This window comes from Anguilla anguilla, chromosome 10, assembly GCF_013347855.1.
Source record: "Anguilla anguilla isolate fAngAng1 chromosome 10, fAngAng1.pri, whole genome shotgun sequence".
NCBI lineage: Eukaryota > Metazoa > Chordata > Actinopteri > Anguilliformes > Anguillidae > Anguilla > Anguilla anguilla.
In genome coordinates, this window is record NC_049210.1 from 28,355,501 (window position 1) to 28,375,394 (window position 19,894).

Sequence of the window (19,894 nt, forward strand, 5' to 3'; positions counted from 1 at the left end):
AATTTTCTCTGCAACATTCTAAAACCATTTTGCCTCGTTGCGAATCATTGATCTGAACTGGCCTTAACGTTCCCGTTATTTACATTGCCATCGAGTTCATCAATATATTATAATGATCGGAATAAAGCCGGGGTATGTGGAGCAGAGCCGTTTGCGAGGTCGGTCTGATTTCTGAAGACGTCACGCAGGAGGAAACTAAATAAAAGAATACGCCAGTATGGATTAGCATTGTTATTATTTTATTACGCTTCCTCATATGTTCCTTCAGCCTTGATGCCCTTTTTGATGAAATCTCCTTTGTTTTTGTTTTATTCTTCTTGTTCTGATTGCTAATTTAACACCCAGCTCAGCTTTATTCTCGAACAGTTTAGCTAGCAAAACCAGAAACAAGGCAGTTGTTTCAAAAATACCACACAACAATCATTCACGAAAAAGACTGCTTATTGTGCACGAGATACATAATTGCACGAGCCACAGCGAATCCTTCTCCGCAGTTCATACCGGGCAAAAGGTGGATAAAGAACGTTTGCAGAAATTGATCATCACTAATTCTACCCTAGGTTTGCTACGGCATTTTAACCCGGCTCGGCATGTAAAGACATCTTAAGATAGCCTAATGTTAGACAATGAATGAGTATGTACATAACCTTACTTTTATAACAACCGTTTTTTATTCAGTAAATAGTAAGTGTTATAGTTGGCATGCCAACTGACTGACGTCACACAGGCGACACTGGTTGGATCCAGTTGGATCTATGGGAAGTGAGGTCCAAAAACACACCTGCAATTACCGCTTCTCGCCATTGGTACCGCCAAAGAGAACGAAACGGAAATCTTCGAGATTGTAACTTTAAGTTACTCTGCCTCAAGGGCAATACTTAATTTTTTTTCTTGTTGTTTGTGCATGATGATTTTTGAATGATTTTTGATGATTAATTTCAGAAATTGCCTTAATTTGTTTGTTTCACAGCTGCACTGGGATAACTGTGCTTCATATACAGCAGGGCCCCTGATGATTGCTGGCGTTACCTAATAGCAATGCATGCCCCATGTCTCTCCGCTTTGAAACGTTAATCCCTGTGAAATCATTTTTGCCTGCAAACTATCCAAAATGTAACTTTGTAAATGTGATGGCAATCACGCGAAAACACTAAGCTTGTCAGTTTTTGGTTCGTTTTCTGGTCTCGGAGCTATTGCTTTCACACTGGTCAGACCCATCAATAGCAACCGTGCCAAGACCACCTCCTAAAAATGGACAGTAATTATCAGTTAATAGGGAAATTCCCTCTTTCATATTTGTCAAAATGACCTGTGACAAGAAGGTAAACGAATACATTTCTGAAACAAGCTTACTAAATGTGACGAGCCTGAAAACGCTACAAAATTAGGAAGCACCAGAATTTAGGAAATGAACAGGGAACAAAAACCGTTATACTACTTACCATTGTGATATACCAGTTATTGACAACCGTCAGCTCAAACAACGTAACTGAAATAAAAGAGATTGGGATTCTTATAAAGAAATACAGATGGCTTTCAGAAAGTCTAAAATGAATGAGAAATCAACCTAAATATTGATTGGAATCAAAGTACAAGAACTTACAGAATCTGAAGCACTATAATAATGCTAAGAAAGCTTGGTTAACAGTTTATGCCTGTGTTTATAACTGCATTCATAGTTTTAAAAAATGCTTGAATTAGACAGAAATAAATAGTGCATCAGATATTTTCTTAAGCTCTATATGTGATTTTGAGAGAGTTTTACCAAAACTACTAAGGATGTTGTTGAAGTTGTTGAGATAGTAGTAGCCCTCATCCAAAAAGGTGCGGTTGCCCACGGTGATGTTGATCTGTCTGTAGGAATCGGCCACTGTGCTGGTGCTAGAGTAGGTTAAGAATAAACTAGGATGGACCACATAAATAGATACATCCATAAATTTGAAACAGAGACAATAACTTACATTTACACGCTTTGTAAAAAATGTCCCCACAAACTGATCCAGGGACATCTAAACCCTTTCTAATCAATAATTTCACAATAAATAAAAAAGATAAACTGAGTCAGTCAGTGTTTAGGATAAGCTCATTAAGTTCTTCATGCAAATTATGAACATCAAAAACATCACTGTATGAAAAATGTGAGTAATAATTAGGAAGTTTGAATAATTAAGAAGTTTAAATACAGTGCTAAATACTATCTACCTGTAGGTAATCAGAGCACTAGGTACAATTTAGTTAAGAAAATGGCAAGTATTGCTGGGCTGAATGGCCTGTCATCATTATGTTAGCACTACTCATGCAAATAATATGCTTTGCAATCTTTCAGGACCACGGTACTGGGCAGCGACTAGGATTAGGATTTATACTGAACCCTTTATAAGCAGTGGCATTTAAGTTAGTTCAATTAGGTACATAAAATGAATATACTGTTGTACAAAAAAGGCATACACATTATTAAATAAAAATGCTTAAGAATTGGCACTTTTCTCAAATAGTATCTGTGACCCAAATCTTAAATATGCATCACATATCCCTTCCTGTATAGAAAATTCCTGCACAACATTTCAGGAAAATCTGATATTGGAATCTTGTATTTCCATGGAATATTCTAATCTGAAGTATTTCAGAAGATTAATCAAGTGCCATTTTTTGTAAGGACAATCTTCTGAACATAAACAGCATGTGACACAGTGAAGTAGGGTACTTGAATGAGTACAGACTAGTTTTCCTGACCACCCAGAAATTTAAAACTCAGTAATTTAAGTAAAAATTAGCCTTGTATTTTCATGTGTTTTTTCCAGGTCATTTTTTCAGTCATTTTTGCACATTTTCATCTGGTCTGAATTCACTTAGCCATTACCTTCCTTGCCTTATAAAGTATATATGTGCAAGTGTTTTTGGGGTTTGTGAATACAGCTTTGTTCCAAAAGGGTATTGTCCAATGAGTGCTGTCCTAAAGCTCACATGTCTATGAATATTAAAGAGGGGATGGGGCTAAAATACATTGCCTTCATTTAATGCTCCCTTCCCACTGATCAACAAAATCCATGGCATTCACAACACAGTTCATGGTATCGCCCTCTACTGACTATATTGGAAAACTGATATCCATGGTGCAGTGCAAATAGAACATAGTAGTCTGCAGTAATGAACCCTATTACATCATATACCCCTTATTTGGTTTACATTTACATTTTAGACATTTAGCTGAGACTCTATTTCAAGAGTGACATATAGCTTGCTTTTTAAACATACAAGCTATAGATGCATCTTGATATTTACTAAAGTTCACCCCCAGCTGGAAATCATACCTGCAGCCTCCAAGTTATAATCTTCTATCATAACAAATTCCATTACCAGGATACTATACTACAAAATCTATTCATAGATTCAAATACTTCTTCCTTTGCCAGGATTTTGTTAATCAGACAAAAAAACAACAAAATGAAGGAAGATTGCTTTTGGGGAACCAGTTAGGACAGAAGAACAGAATATGTCTCTGAAGACAGAAAATCAGACAGTTTACTTGCAACAGTTGGGGTAGATGACGTCAGCGAAAAACTCCATCCCCACAATGGCAAAGGAGTAGTAGAAGATGATAAGAGTCAGTCCCAAACTAAAAAGGAAAATACACTCAGAATTGCACTCACCCATTGCTTGCAAGCACACAACATAAGTAGTAATACTGTCCCAGTTAGAGCCCTGCAACAGGACTGGGATTCCTCGGGACCCACAGGACCCAACATAACTGTTGTGGTCGCGGGACATTTACTCTGATCTGGGCGAGGGCAGGCAGTCAGAAACAAGTTTATGGGATTGTAGTTTAATTCTGGGTAAATTCTGGTTGTATTCTGCTGAGATAAAAAATTCCCTACTACAGGGGTTCCTTCAGTCATTGCTATTTTGTAAAAAGCTAGCCAAGTTACTGTAGTTGATTATAACCAGAGGGATTCCGCACTGGGTAGTTTTTTTAATTGTGTTATTTATTCAACGCTTAATGTTAGATAGTGAAAAGAGCCTAATTTACTTGCTTTTTTTTTCATCTCCGGTTTCGGTTGCTAGATTTCCGAAGCCACCTGCACATTTTTAACTTGTGTCTGGGTGCCTCTGTCTCAGCAGTAACTTACTCTAGACACAGGGAGAGAGAGGGTGATAGTTAGGGGGTAAAAATGTGGCCAAAGCTGTGTGAGGGTTGCTGGACGATCACGCTTCTGGAAAGCAATTTCCAGGGCGAGTTCATCCGCCACCGTTGCCGACTGGTTGAGCACCTTGAGAGCAAGATTCTTGATCTTGAGGGCCAGCTTAACAGAGTTTTGGGAACTGAGTAGCATGTCCTTTAAGGAATTGGTGTGTATGCCACAGCTGGGGAGGGGGGAGAGACAGTTAGGTGACAGTGGGGTGGCAGCCGCAGAAAAGGGTGTGCCCACCACACAAGGGCGACATCTCCAGAGGTTGTGGTGTCCAACCGATTCCAGCCTTTGCAGGAATTGGATCTGGCTCTTGACACTGAGTGGGAAGACTGATGAGCCACTGGGCACCCAGGTGGCCACCACATCCAGGAAAAAGGGAGTTGGTGTTAGTGGGGGACTCAATTATTAGGGAGTAGACTGCATAGTCTGTTCGTATGAAAAGGAATCCCCTAGGGTGTGTTGTCTTCCTCGTGCCCAGGGAGGAGATCTCCTGGAGTGTGCAGACAAGCTCTTGACCAGAGCGGGGAGGGATCAGTAGGAACCAATGACATAGGTAAGGGTAGGTTTCAGGTTCTGTGGGACAAATTTGTGGAGCTAGCAGAAAAGATTAGGAGCAGAACATCCACAGTAGTTTTTTTCTAAAATGCTACCGGTACCATGTGCAAGTAGAGGAAAGCAACATTTCATTTGGAGGTTTAACACATGGCTACAAACATGGTGTAGGAAAGAGGGGTACAGGGGCACTGGGACTACTTCTGGGACGGGGTGACCTGTGCAAGCGCGACAGGCTGCACCTGAACTGGAGGGGAACTGATGCACTGGGCCTGCATATGCTTAAATTAGCACAGGATTATATAAACTAGGGACTTGGGGGGCAGGGAGGTCAAAAAAAGGGTAGGGAAGTGCAGACTGCCAGGATGGAAGCTGTCAGGGCTTCCTATAATAGTGTAAACACTAATTAAGTCTTTTTAAAGCAAGGTTGTAGTAAGGGTGGCTTAGGACAACGGGGGGTGAGGGAAAGGAGGAGGAAGTGTAGAAGTAATAATCTGAAATGTCTATGTTTAAATGTTAGAAGTATAAACAGTACATTTTTGGAACTTGAGGCTGCTATGAATAGTGGGGGCTATGACATAGTTAGGATTACAGAGACATGGCTTGGGGAGTAGAATGGGGATGAATATAAAATAGAGGGATACAAACTCATTAGGTTTTCAATAGGTCGATTAAGAGAAGTGCCAGTGTAGTACATTAAAAAAAAAATTTAATGTACTGAAAATTCCCGAAATTGACCCCTGCCTAGGGAGGATATTTGGATAAAGCTCATAGGGAAAGATGAAAAGGGCCTTACAGTAGGTGTATGTTACCAGCCACCAGCTCAGCTTCAGACAGTAGTGTGAACTCAATGTTCTTTCAAAACATAAAACAAGCTTGTCAGGAATTTGAGACAATTAATATGGGTGACTTCAATGACCCTGCTATTGATTGGAAATTGATGACAAGACAAGGAAAAGGTAAGAATTTTTTAGATGTTATAAATGACCTTTTTGGCACAGTACGTCTATCAGCCTACAAGAGGGAAATTCTGATCTGGTGCTATGTAATGATCTGGACAGAATTTGTAGCTTAGAGGTAATTGATTCATTTGGGACCAATGATCATTCTGCAATTAGATATGATGTATTAAGGCATATTAACAAAGCCTCCTCGATGGCCAGATTTGTTTTATTTTAGATGAGCCAATTTCAACAGGATGCAAAAAAATTTAAGTAATACTGATAGGGTGTAACTTATTAACTGCAAGACTGTGAATGAAAAGTGGGACAGGTTCAAAAGGTTTGGTCCTCAGGCCCAATGAAAATGTATTCCGAAGGTAAGGAAAAGTAAGTTGAAGAAGTGTCTCCTCTGTAGATGAACTAAGCCATACGGGAGAGTTTGAGAGGAGAAAAAAACTGTATAAGATACATAAAAATGACAGCACAGAGTAATAAGGCTGATTACTGTAATATGCGTGCTAACGTTAAAAAAGAACTACGGGAAATCAAGTGGCTCTTTGAAAGGCGTTTCTTTCAATTCTATAGTAGAAAAAGGAAAGTCAAAAAGGATATCAGGCGCACAGGAATAAAGGAGCATTGCTTTCTAAAAATAAAGATATTGCTGATGCCTTAAAGGTGCAGTGTGTCGAATTTAGTGGCATCTAGCGGACTTGGCAGAAATGGAATATAATATTCATAAGTATGTATTAATTAGTGTATAATCCCATGAAAATAAGAATCGTTGTGTTATCGTTATCTGAGAATGAGCCCTTTATATCTACATAGGGAGCGGGTTCTCTTCCATGGAGGCCGCCATGTTGCACCGCCATGTTTCTACAGTAGCCCAGAATGGACAAACGGCTCTAGAGAGGGCCTTTTGCGTTCTTTTCTTTTTTTGCATTTTTAATTTTGGTTGGTGGCACAAATGCACCGGTTGAAAGACGAAGAAGAAGAAAGAAGGGACTGAGTGGTCATATATTGTCTTGGACAATCCGTTCGTGAAATATACGCGCATTTGTGATGCCTGGGTACCTTCCAAAATAGCTGTGCGTAATACCACACGTGTTGTTTACGGCATTGTCGCCCTTTTTAGTACAGTCTGGCTTGATTGACAATCCATTTATTCAGTAGGTGAGAGTATAAGCTTTCTAACGATGTATAACATGTCTAATTTTGCTTTTGGAATAGCATTTTATTGGTCAGCGTAATCAAAAGTTTTGTTATCGCATTCACTCTGCGGTAGCAGTAAAAGATGCTGCACCTAACGAAACGTTGTCAATGATTTTTCGTAATTTCTTGGAAAATACTATTATTATTGAGGACTTCTGGGCATAGCTAAGCCATATGTTTGCTGATATACCTAGCTGACATCGTTTTCTGGTGTAAGACAGAAGCGGATAGAAATGTATCATTGATTTACTGTCTCTGTCTCTATCTATTGAAAACAGATAAGATTTCATCATTGCTATGTAAGTATTACTGCTCAAAATATTTTGCTTATATACGTTATTTTTGAAATTGAGTGTCTTTAAATAGGTTAGTGGTATTTTATAATGAGGATATTTCACACTAATGTAGGCTAAGCATTAGTTAATAGTGTAATAGTTATTGTGACGCATCATGATTTACCATGCACGTTAGCAATAAAATGCTACAACAATGCGGAACCATTAACAATCATAATCGCTACCTTACTTGAAAGCTATGATCTATAGTTTTACAGACTAAATAACTAAATACAATTTATAAATCTATCAAGGAACCTAATCACTTGACACTTGGCTACTCGATGCTGTTGTAGAAGATGACATCATTTTTGGAACTTACAGGCCACCGTAGCTTCTCCTACGTTGTTGGTAAGGGAGGGGTGAGGGTAGGTGGGGGGGGGGGGGGGGGGGTATTCAGTTGGTTGCAATCTTTAACCTGCATCACATGTAAAATACTGGAATCCATAGTTAGAGACAAGTTTTGCTTGAAAATAGCAACATCCTAAGGGATAGACAGCATGGGTTCCATAAGGGAAGGTCATGCCTAACAAACCTTCTGGTATTCTTTGAAGAAGCTACCAGGTATTTTGATTATAACAAGGCTTTTGATATTATCTACTTAGATTTCCAAAAGGCATTTGATAAGGTACCACATGAGACTTGTTAGTAAAATGAAGACAATAGCAATTAGAGAACGTATATTTCAGAGTGGATTCGGTACTGGCTACAGGGTACAACACAAAGAGTAGTAGTAGGAGGGATATTATCTGAGCAAGGAACTGTTGGAAGTGGAGTCCCACAAGGATCAGTGCTGGGAGTCACTAATCTTTCTGATATATATCAATGACCTTGACAGGGACATAAAAAGTACATTAGTCAAATTTGTTAATGATACTAAACTGGAAGGCGCAGCTGATAGTTTGGAATCTATTACAGTAATCCAAGAAGACTTAGATAAAAGCTTGAAGTGGGCAGAAACCAGGCAAATAAAATTTAATATAGCCAAATGTAAAGTTCTGCATGTGGGAAATAAAAACATTAGGCAGGATTACTTTATGGGAGGAACAAAATTGGAATGTGCTCAATATGAAAAATATTTAGGAGTACTGGTTGAGCAAAGCCTTTCAGGTTCTAGGCACTGTGCTGTAGCAGTAAAAAAGGCCCACAGGATGCTGGTATATATAAGCAAAAGTATTGAGTATAAATCCAAGGAAGTTATACTTATCTTGTACAATACATTTATTAGACCACACTTGGAGTATTGTGTGCAGTTCTGGGGACCGTACTACAGAAAAGATACAGAGGCACTGGAAAAGGCTCAAAGAACAGCAACCAAATTGATTCCTGGTATGAAAGATAAAAGCTGTGCGGAAGAACTTAAGATGCTTAATCTCTTCGAGCTTAGTAAATGGAGACTCATGGGTGATTTGATTGAAGCTTTGAAATTCATCAACAAAGGGGATCAACAAAGTGAACTACAAGAGATTCTTGAGGTTGAGTTCTGTTAAAACAGATTCAAGGGGTCATAAATGGAAATTAGCAAAAGGTAAATTCCGTACAGACATTAGGAAGAATTGTTTCACGTAGGGAGTGTGTGAAGCAGTCTGCCAGGTCACGTAGTAGAGCCAGAAACTCTGGGGATTATCGAGACTAGGCTTGATACGGTGTTACATATTATCTAGTCTGTAGGTAATCAGAGCACTAATTCAGTCAGGAAAATGGTGAGCATTGTTGGGCTGAATGGCCTGTTCTCGTCATTATGTTGTGTTATGTTAAGTGTGTTAATACATTATTTTAAAAGCTATAAATTAGCTATAAAAACAAACTTAATCAGGCATGTAAGATGCAATCATCTAGTTTTCAAATAGCATTCATCATTAAATCTGATCAAAAACCCAGTTAGTTCAATTTCCAACCACTAAGTATCATGTACATAATTCATTTAATCTGAGGACTTCGTTAAATCATATTTGCCTGTTTGAATCGCAATGAGTCATGATGTCATGAGTGAGGCTGCCAGTTCAGTTTTAAAGGACCATACCAGTGTTACTACATGTCATTGTCCATTGTCAACATCGGCCACATAGATACCTCAAAAATAAAGCAATTTTGGGAAAAACGGTTGAGGTTTATGTAAACTATGTGGCCGATGTTGACGACGGACAATGGTAGTAACATTGGTATGGTCCTTTAAATGCATTTTAAAAATGCGTTTGTTTAGGTTTACTGCTGATTTAAACATTAGATCTAAACAATGTTTAGGGGCTGCACATTGTTTTGGTCAGCCTTATTGGCTCATTGTTGCCATGCTTTTTGTGTTTGTATCTATTTTTTAAAAATAAAGAGAAACAACGCACTCTCTCATTCTCGTATTCGGCCTCTGTGCCTATTCGGCCTATTTCTGCTCAGTACACATTTTTATATTTTCATTAAAATGACTAAATATGCATCTCCTTTAAGTTCGTGGAATGGGAATAAGCAAAATGATAGATCAATCAACAGAAAATAGTGGTGCGGGTGGTTGACAAAAACGATTTTAAAGCTTTGACGGCTGTGGGGACAGCGACGGTGACCAAAAAAATCTGTGCTCTTTTGCGCATGCGTGAACGTGATCCTTCTGCCGCCATAGCCTGCTGATCTACTATGGGAAAAACACTACTTTCACATTGTCTGTACAACATGTGGTTTAAGTGTATTTTCCTTCTTTTTTTGAGTTTTGAAATAAATATTGTTTTACAATAGACGATGACACTATACTCTCAACTTTTTCAGAGCACATTTTTCAAAGACACTAGCTAATTTAATTAATTTTCCCATTTTTTCAAAACCATCTGCTCCTCAAGATGAGATTGTCGAATATTCCGGTTGTTAGTCCTAAGGAATCGCTTAGTGACTTTTATATCTGTGGCTACGGCATTAACACCAATTTATTTCCGGTCACCACAGCTGTCCTCAGAGCCGTTGATGCTTAACCCATTTAAGCCTGCGGGCAACTAAAGTTGGCAAAGTCTCTACCACTCTTTTTCTATCTGTGATTTTTTTTTGTGCAAATGATTATATGTAAGAAATCTCTGAGAAAAATCTGGGCATTAATGGGTTAAAGTCCCTAAACTCTGCCGGAGTTGGCAGGAAAAGAACAGAACCTTCGCGGGAGCGGGTGGGAATAGTAAGAAATGTTTTTGATGTGGGTGGGAATGGGATTTTTTTTTTTAATGTAAAAAGCCCCACGCAGGCCTCTAGTCCCAGGCTTTCTGCACACATCAGGTCCTTTTACCTGGCCATCCTGGGGAACAACTCAAACATGGTGTCCAGGACATTGCGGTATCTCTGCTTGATTTTGAAAAGCCTAGGAAAGAAGAAAAGAAGCAATTAGGCTGTTGGCATAGGTAACACTGTCCTGAGAAGCTGTTTACACTGTGATGCTTCCTTCTGAAGACTGAGGGTATTTTGCAACTGGAGATGTCTGGAGGCTCTTGCTTGTCACCTTTTCATACAAGTAAAAAGCATCCCAGATTTAATAGCGTGAACCTCCACGCTCGTTATGCTCTCCCAGTGAAACTCCTCGCTGTCAGGTGAAAAGAAGCGGCTAGCGACTCCACATGTATCAGAGGAGGCATGTGGTAGTCTACACCCTCCCCAGACCGACAGAGGATAGCACATCGACCAGGACTATGATACACATGGGGAATTGGTATAATGACTAAAAAATTGGGGAGAAAATGAAAAAAAAAAAGCATCCCAGATTTAACCAGTATGAAAACAACTATTTTTAGACCAAGAAATAAACCTAGGAATGACACATTTGTTTATTACCCTGGTTAAAACCTTCCGATAATAATGATCAATTATTGCATGCAGACTATTTTGCGGGAGTAGGTTTGGCTACTCAAAGCAGAATGAGATGGTAAACTTGTCATAGTTTTCTAAAGTAAAAATGACAATCAGCACAGGACAGTTGTAACCCCCAGTAGGGAAGGGCTGGTTTCCACTGTTAAAATAAACTTTGCAGGGAACACCAAACCAGAAAAGTGCAACTACATCCATTATAGCAACTACAGTCAGAATCTCAGGAGAATTGTGTGTCATAAAGCATAATGAGTTTGTCTGACAGCACTATCAATGTGAAACAAAACAAAGTATATTTGTAAACTCAGTTTCCAAACAGATCTTCAAATGTGACCAGTCTGAAAATAGCCCGAGAGCTGTTTGTCGTGGTCAGGCCAGGTGGCGCTCAGATTTACCGCAGCAGCTGAAGGGGACGTAGCACTACAATAAAGTAGAAGGGCTCCATGTTGAAGGCCAAGGCAATCAGACCCAAAAAGGCAGAGAAAGTGACGGAGAAATCAAACCTGGACAAGAAGAGGAGAGGTCCACTGGTATTACTGTAGATTAATTATTACAGGGCTCTAGCCCAAGCAATTTATCCACTTTTTAAAAAAAAGCTAGTCACATTCAGAGATTTTCATATTACTGTATTTCAACGAAGTATCAGGTATTGGAATTTGGAACACGTTAGATAACTGTCAACTTTCCCAACACAGCAGAAAAAAATTGTTATTGTAGATTTTAGAAGAAACTCACAGGTTCCATCCTGAGCTGAAGTAAGCTAATGGTCCCAAGCCTGTAATTTTCAAAAGCATCTCCACTCCATAAACTGGATAACAGAGAGACAGGGAGAGAGACATCTTCTGTTGACTCAAATTTATAGTCTAGGATGAGGACACACTTTATTTTGTACCATTATATTGCGAACTACCACAGAACAATAAATCAAATCAACCAACACTCTTATCCAATTCAAGGGTATATGATATTCAGCCAAGCTAGACTTCAGTCTTTTCAGACTCAATCAAACAAACCTTAATTGTGATAAAGACTGAGAAATCCAAGAAACAGGAATAAAATTGTGGTGATGAAAATAGTGGTGCCTGATCTGGAGGTGGGGAGGCTATATGAAAGGACAGAGGTCTTAGCTGTGATATAATCACAATATACTACGGCCTAGAGTGAGTTACTGTTTTAATAAAATGGCTACCAAATATGATAATATAGACAGTGTAAACAAAACACAATTAAAACCATTCTAACAATTTATTAACAATTTCATTACAAGAAAAATCTACAAGAAAGTAGTTCCCGGCTGACCATGTATAGCACCAGGCAGTTGCAATGCAATGTTAGAAAATCTTTTGTACTCCCAAACTAGCTAGCTAGCAAGCTAGCATTACCCTGCGTTCACACAGCGAGCAACTCAGTTGATGGGTTGCTTGAGAGTACTAGGCTGAGGGAGGGGCAAGAGCTTCCCATTTTATCCTCCTAGTGGTTTCCTGCAGCTACACATTTTTGAAGAAAAATAAGGGCATTACACACTGTATCAAAAAGACATTTATAACATAACATAACATGATATAATGACAAGAACAGGCCATTCAGCCCAATGATGCTTGCCATTTTCCTACCTAAATTAGTGCTCTGATTACCTACAGACTAGATAGTGTCTAACACTGTATCAAGCCTAGTCTTGAAAATCCACAGTTTCTGCCTCTACTACATGACCTGGCAGGCTATTCCACACATTGACAACTCTATGTATGAAAAAAATCTTCCTAATGTCTGTATGGAATCTACCTTTTGTTAATTTCCATTTTTGTCCCCTTGTTCTACTAACAGAGCTCAACCTGAAGAATCTCTCGTAGTTCACTTTGTTGATCCCTTTTATGAATTTAAAAGCATCAATCAAATAACCCCTAAGCCTCTTATTAAGCTTGACAAGGCATCTTAAGTCTTTCCTCATAGCTTTTACCTTTCATACCAGGAATCAATTTGGTTGCTCTTCTTTGAATTTTTTCCAGAGCCTCTATATCTTTCTTGTAGTAATGTCCCCAGAACTGCTAACAATACTCTAAGTGTGGTCTAACAAATGTATTAGATAAGATAAGTATAACTTCCTTGGATTTATACTCAATACTTTTGGCTATATATCCCAGCATCCTCTTGGCCTTTTTTACTGCGACAGCACAGTGACTAGAACCAGAAAGGCTTTGATCAACCATTACTCCCAAGTCTTTTTCAAACTGAGCACACTCCAATTTTGTTCCTCCCATAAAGTAATCCTGCCTAATATTTGTATTTCCCACATGCAGAACTTTACATTTGGCTATATTAAATTTCATTTTCCAGGTTTTCGCCCACTTCTGGATTTTATTTAAATCTTCTTGGATTACTTTAGTAGCTTCCAGACTATTAGCTGGGCCTCCCAGTTTTGTATCATCTGCAAGTTTGACTAATGTACTTTCTATGTCCCTGTTGAGGTCATTGATATAAATGAGGAACAGCAGTGGTCCCAACACTGATCCTTGTGGGACTCCACTTCAAACAGCTCCCTGCTCAGATAATACTCCCTCCTACTAGTAATCTTTGTGTTCTACCCTGTAGCCAGTTCCGAATCCAGTCTAAAATACATCCTCTAATTCCTACTGTCTTCATTTTACTAACACGTTTCTCACGTGGTACCTTATCAAATGCCTTTTGACAATCTAAGTAGATAATATCATACGCCTTGCTATAATAAAAACACTTGGTAGCTTCTTCAAAGAATACCAGAGGGTTTGTCAGACATTACCTTCCCATACGAAAACCAATTCTTAGGATGCTGGCTATCCTTAGGATGTTCCTATTTTCAAGAAATACTTGTCTCTAATGATAGATTCCAGTATTTTACATATTATGCAAGTGAGACCCACAGACCTGTAGTTTCCTGGATCAGTATGGTCCCCTTCCTTACTGTATATATTGGTATTATATTATCTTGCTTCCAGTCCTCAGGTATTTCTCCAGTTTCTAAAGACTGTTTAAAATACCCGCCAGTGGTTTAAAGATCTCACCTAACCCAATAACTATTTAAGGCATCAGCAATATCTTTATTATTACAAGGCAAAGCTCATTCTTCATTCCTGCTTCATCTGACATTCTCCTTCACTTTCCTTTTCCTACTACAGATTGAAATAAATGTTAAGCATTAGTTTTTGCATCTTGGGCAATTTGCCTTTCAAAAAGCACCTTAGCTTCCCGTATTTATTTTTTAACCTTAGTGCTTTCGTTTTTATATATCTTATACAATTTTTTTCCCTCAAATTCTCTAGTATGGCTTTGTTCATCCACTAGGGAGACTGCTTCTTCAACAAAGTACTACTGAGATAGACTGACTGAGATAGCTAATAATAGCCAGCTCTCTAGTAATGTGTGGAACTCAACGTGTTTGGGTGTCAATGAGACAATTTTGGTAAAAGAAGCCAAATGTTGGCATTTCAGCCTTCTGCCTATCCTTTTAACGTTTGTAAGCTTCTCCTCAAGTGCAATGAGTGAACCCAGGCGGAGCTATTATTCATGAAATGGTATCATTCGGTTGGAAAAATAGGTAGAGCCCGAAACTCTGATTAGCTGTAGATGGGCAATGCCCGCGAAAAGATAAACAAAATAAAACTTTTCAGGAAACATTTGTCGCTCAGTTGTACCCAGTTGCTCAGATTTCTGGGTGTCACTCAGCTTCATAGAGAATGAATGGACTTCCGACAACAGGTCAACCAAAAATCGTTCACTGTGTGAATGGCGGTTATAATGAGCTATTAAGAGTTCATGCCTGATTTATCTTTATTTGTACGTTCCCATTGATTGTGCAACCATGGGAAAACTGTCCAACACCAGTGGGATCACATTGCAAAGGTATACTCATTTTGTTAGGCGGAGAAAGCGACAACCTTCTGCGGTCTCTGAGTTTCGGTCGCCAATAGCTCTGGAGAGAGCTCTCGCACGCGTCCCCCACTTACGGACACATATCACTCTCGCTTCAAGACCCGCATCAGATATTTTCAAATGTTTTCATTTTCTGACAGATGATGATCGTTTCATGTTACAGTTTTTTTTCTTTTACTTCATTGACTGCTTAGCCGCAGAGTGATAATTTAAATAGACCTGTAAAGAAGCATAAAACGTCAAGCTGTGGTATGTGGTTGTTATAGAAGGGAAAGACGGGAGCCCGCACTCTTAATGAATAGATATAGACGTTTTCAACAAGCAAAATAAATAATAAGTAAATTATGTTAGGTAGCTAGTTAAAAGTATGTCAAGCCAGTATTATTTGAGGTTACCAGTCGAAGAAAAGAACCGTTACTTGGCCAAACTCAAATGCGATAACGTTACACTACCAGAAAAACAAGCGACAGAAACAGATAACTGTTGACAGTATTGCACCTTGCAGAGCATCATACATTCCTTGCATAATCCATAACTATTCTGGTTACATGCACATTCTTGTGTAAAAAGTGCACTCCGTCACATTGCTTAAAAACGATGATTACATGAGACACAAAATAGTGCTGGGCAGCATGTGTAGCCAATGCAATTACTATAGGTATCATAACGTTCGTTCAAAACGTAGCTATAGCGTATCAACTACTAGCATTGATCTAACGTTTCTGTGTATAATTTATACAATGTTAGCTACGTTTAGCTAGCTAGCTAGCTACAATCAATTTAGTTAGCTAATTGTTCATAACTATTGAAGGCTTGTTACTGGTCAGCTAGCTATTAGCTATCGCTTATCATGAGTTTGTTACCTGAAACAAAGTCAGTGCTGCAGTGAGAGCACCTATTCGACCACCTTCGTTCGACAGACAGGAAAACGTAAACTGATTTGAAACTATATATGAAACAGGTGACATATCGGTAACAACCTGTACCTTGTTAAGTAGGAAAAAATGTCCTTGTTATCCTCCCGTGGTTATTTTTTCAACACTTTCACGATTTTTTTTCTGTGCCAGCAAATAAGTCAGAGGTGGTCCAGCGCTAGCTTTTGGTTGCTAAGGGGACGTGTATCCACAACCCTATATAAATGAATGGAACTTAACATAAATTTGCTAGCATAAGTGTCCTGTCTTGCGTATTTGAGGTTAATATGAGAAAGGGTGGTCGCTATCAGCACGTCTAGGAATCCGTACATATTTACTGTTGTAACTCAAGTCGCAGGACGCAAAATAGCCGTTGGGAAAGCAGTTTGAAAGTATGAAGCAACGTCTGCGCCATTGGCTTTAATGGGTCACGATGAGATAATTACGAGCGTGTTGCTTGTCTTAAAGTTGATATAGTAAATAAGGCTGTATTAGTATTACTAAATGTGTATGCATGAAGTTGCTTTATTTATTTATACAGTTTATTATGTGTATTTTTACAGGACTTACATTTTAATAGGTAACGATGTCCAGTTATTTCTCAAAAATACGAAGTAACAATGGGCAAGCACCAGCTATAATAATCGCAGTGATTCAAGTAATTTGTTTCACAATTTCCTAGTGGGGTTACAAAGTTAAATAATGTATTTTTACAATTTTCGAAATGGCATTTGTTCCAGGTTGCACCCCACAGCACAACAACCTGAGCCCAACATCAGTCTGCTCATCTGCTCATGACGGAGTGTAGCACAGTGGGTAAGGAACTGGGCTTGTAACCGAAAGGTCGCAGGTTCGATTCCCGGGTAAGGACACTGCCGTTGTACCCTTGAGCAACGTACTTAACCTGCATTGCTTCAGTATATATCCAGCTGCATAAATGGATACAATGTAAAATGCTATGTAAAAAATTGTGTAAGTCGCTCTGGATAAGAGCGTCTGCTAAATGCCTGTAATGTAATGTAATGCTCATAACTTTCACTCTGTTTGTAATCGTTGCCATAACTCGGGCGACATAGCTCAGGAGGTAAGACCGATTGTCTGGCAGTCGGAGGGTTGTCGGTTCAAACCCCACCCTGGGCGTGTCGAAGTGTCCTTGAGCAAGACACCTAACCCCTAACCCCTAAATGCTCTGGCGAATGAGAGGCATCAATTGTAAAGCGCTTTGGATAAAAGCGCTATATAAATGCAGTCCATTTACCATTTACCATATCAGCCAGTAAACACGAACCCAATAATAAACAAACACAGAGCGGAGTTAACTTAGGGCCAAGTGCATAACCTTGGCAACGCGGATGCGTTTTTTGTATGTGGTTATTATACCATGGATATTAACCAATCAGATTGCGAGATTCGTCATAATTGGTTTATAATCTGTATTTTCATGTGTTTAATGGTTTCAACTGTTTGCTTTAAAAGAGGTTGATTTTTAAAAATAGATTCAATTACAGATTGACAGGTGAATATCATTCAGATGTGTTTAATGATGATTAAGTAGTTCAATAATTTAGCAGAACTCATTCATGCATGTACCATAGCTTGAGCCTGGTTCAAATGGTTACAGTAACACTAATGAAGACCACATGTTGAAATGTGTTGCTGCATAGGGTACTGTACCATTCAAAGTGCATGTTGCTTTTACCATTAATTGTTTGTTGGCTCAAGCATTCGGTCATGCTGTGTGGTGCCTCATTGTAATAAATTAATTATCATTATCATAGCGGGCTGTACAAGTCAATGGCCTTGGACTGCCAATTACTACAATGTTCATATAGCATTTAACTTTCATTTCTATATGACACTGTATTGACAGGACAGCCTAAAGCTGCATTTTTCTGTCGAGTTGCGAAATAGTTTGAAAACGATGGCAGCTACTGTAACTTAAATTGTATATCTACAAATCAAGCTAACACTGGGGTCCACTTATAGCTCTGTCATTAAAATACTGTGGGCTGTGGCCATTGTACATTTAAACATTGGACTACTTTTGTAATAAACACAATGGAATTGACCTTTTCCTGGAACTGCTTTATGTCCCCCAATATTTCATTCTCATTTGTTTTTTTTTTTTGTTTTTTTACACAATATGCAGTGAGCAACACAAGAAAAAGAACAGAATGATGTTCAGAATGATGCACTATTCCTTCATTCGTTAACTTAATTTTTTATATTACATTAAATCTGTAGAAAGTCATTTTGAAGTATCTTAATGTGGTGTCATGCAGCTGTTAGCAATGAATTAAATTTTGCAACAAAAATTTGAAACCCAAACAGGCATACAGCCTAGACCAACCAGAAGAAGCCACTGTGTCAATCACTCGATAAAAAAACTAATTTTCATACAAAATGTGGAAAGCAGACTTTATATGTGGTGCATTAATCCAGGTCCTGGCCCCCTGCTAATGCTTGTGTTCCAATCATAATTACAGTTCTTTAAGTTTTAACGGTTGTAGATTATTTCAACACTTAATTTCCAATCAGGGATAAGTATGCTGTAATTGCCACATTAGGTCATAAGCGCACATTCATGTTGCAAAGGATGATTCTCAGACAGCAAAGTTGTAAACGGTGAAAGTGTGGACCCTAGACCACTAGAACTAAACCATTTGTGGGCACTCCTACTGTAAACAAATACGCACATCTGCCTGAATTCTGCAGTAGGTCAAAATAGTATCATCACATGGGTGTAAATCATCATCAAATAAAAAATAAAAAACAATACTTATTCATAGATAAAGGGGCTGGTGGTTTCATCTATTAGAAATTAGGTAACATACTTGTTAGGAAGACTATGTAACTCCAGGGTACAAATCGTGACCAGGAGAATCCACCTGTAGAGGAAACATTGACAAACACATTTCTGGTGAGGACTCATTAAAGAAGACTTCTTTTAACAGCTGTTCTATCTCACTATGGATAGTCTGGGACTAATGTAGGGGGATCAATATAACAGTTTTTCATGCTTTTCCCCATGTTCCCCCAGTTCAAAAAACTTAATTACATCCATAAGCCATTCATATTGTTTCAGTCTCTGCAATCAATTCAGGAGAGTGTAGACAAGCGCACACTGTCATCCCAAGTAAGTAATATCTGCTTTTTTTACAACATGAAACAAGAACAGTTTACCAGAAAAACAAATTCAGAAGAGGGAACACCGAAACATACAGACATGTTTGGCAAGTAAGATTTTGAACAACTGCCTTACAGTGTGATTCAGAACATTATGACTTCAGGGTCATTATTTGCAGACTGCGCTAAAAGCCATTTAACTTGGGCTAGGCAGTCAGAAGCTGCCTGCTTTTCTGTAGATTACTACGCCTCTGTGTCATTTTCCCCTCTTTTGGTAAGAACCACCCCTAGTTTGCTCTGAATTCACAGTTAATGGACTGCTAATAATTCTGAGAGCTAATGGCAAATCTTTGTTATCGTGGTGGGTTCTTGAGGCCAGCTTTTTCAGAACTCCTAACACTCAAAATGAAACTGAGTGCCTTTCAAGAGGTTAGCGCTATTCTCTAATGAGGATAATTTAATAAACTGTAGCGTAAGCGTTCATAACTGCTCAGTAAAAGCCGTAAAGCTAGAACATTGCCAGCATTTCCCTGATGGTGGAATATAAGGCATTAATGTCATGGGCATGATAAGATAAGATGGGAAGTATTTATTCAAGTTTACTGTGTATACTGATATATGCTCGATTAATGCAAAATCTTCCATTGACTGATTATAAATAGCAACATTTGTGTTTCACTAGAGAAATGGCAGCCAGCAATCAAGCTGGCTGTGTTCAATCAGCTGAATCTAATCAATTAAATTTGGTTAATTGGTTGATTGAGTAACTGAGGTGGTAAATACTTTTGCACATGGGTGATATGGGTGTTTTATTTTGATTAGATAAATCAAATAATTATTTGAAAACACAGCTTATGTGTGTTCTATTGGCATTCCCACACAATTCTGTAAGT

The 19,894-nt window shown here is 38.6% G+C and overlaps 1 protein-coding gene across 8 annotated transcripts in view; it reads right to left on the minus strand.

The window, feature by feature from the left end:
• LOC118206696 (two pore calcium channel protein 1-like) overlaps positions 1-19,894 on the minus strand; it is a 134,099-nt gene that overhangs the window by 20,615 nt on the left and 93,590 nt on the right. For 7 of the 8 annotated variants that reach the window (XR_004761229.1, XM_035379676.1, XM_035379675.1 and 4 more), the window contains exons 17-23: positions 18,710-18,763; positions 11,791-11,863; positions 11,451-11,558; positions 10,484-10,555; positions 3,527-3,616; positions 1,766-1,902; positions 1,443-1,489 (exon numbers count right to left, since the gene is read on the minus strand). Coding sequence is in view for 7 of the 8 variants with exons in the window: in XM_035379676.1 (XP_035235567.1) it covers positions 1,443-1,489; positions 1,766-1,902; positions 3,527-3,616; positions 10,484-10,555; positions 11,451-11,558; positions 11,791-11,863; positions 18,710-18,763 (581 nt within the window). In the remaining variant the exon portion in view is untranslated. The remainder of the gene's footprint in view (positions 1-1,442; positions 1,490-1,765; positions 1,903-3,526; positions 3,617-10,483; positions 10,556-11,450; positions 11,559-11,790; positions 11,864-18,709; positions 18,764-19,894) is intronic. The other variant, XM_035379677.1, reaches the window with a different exon arrangement.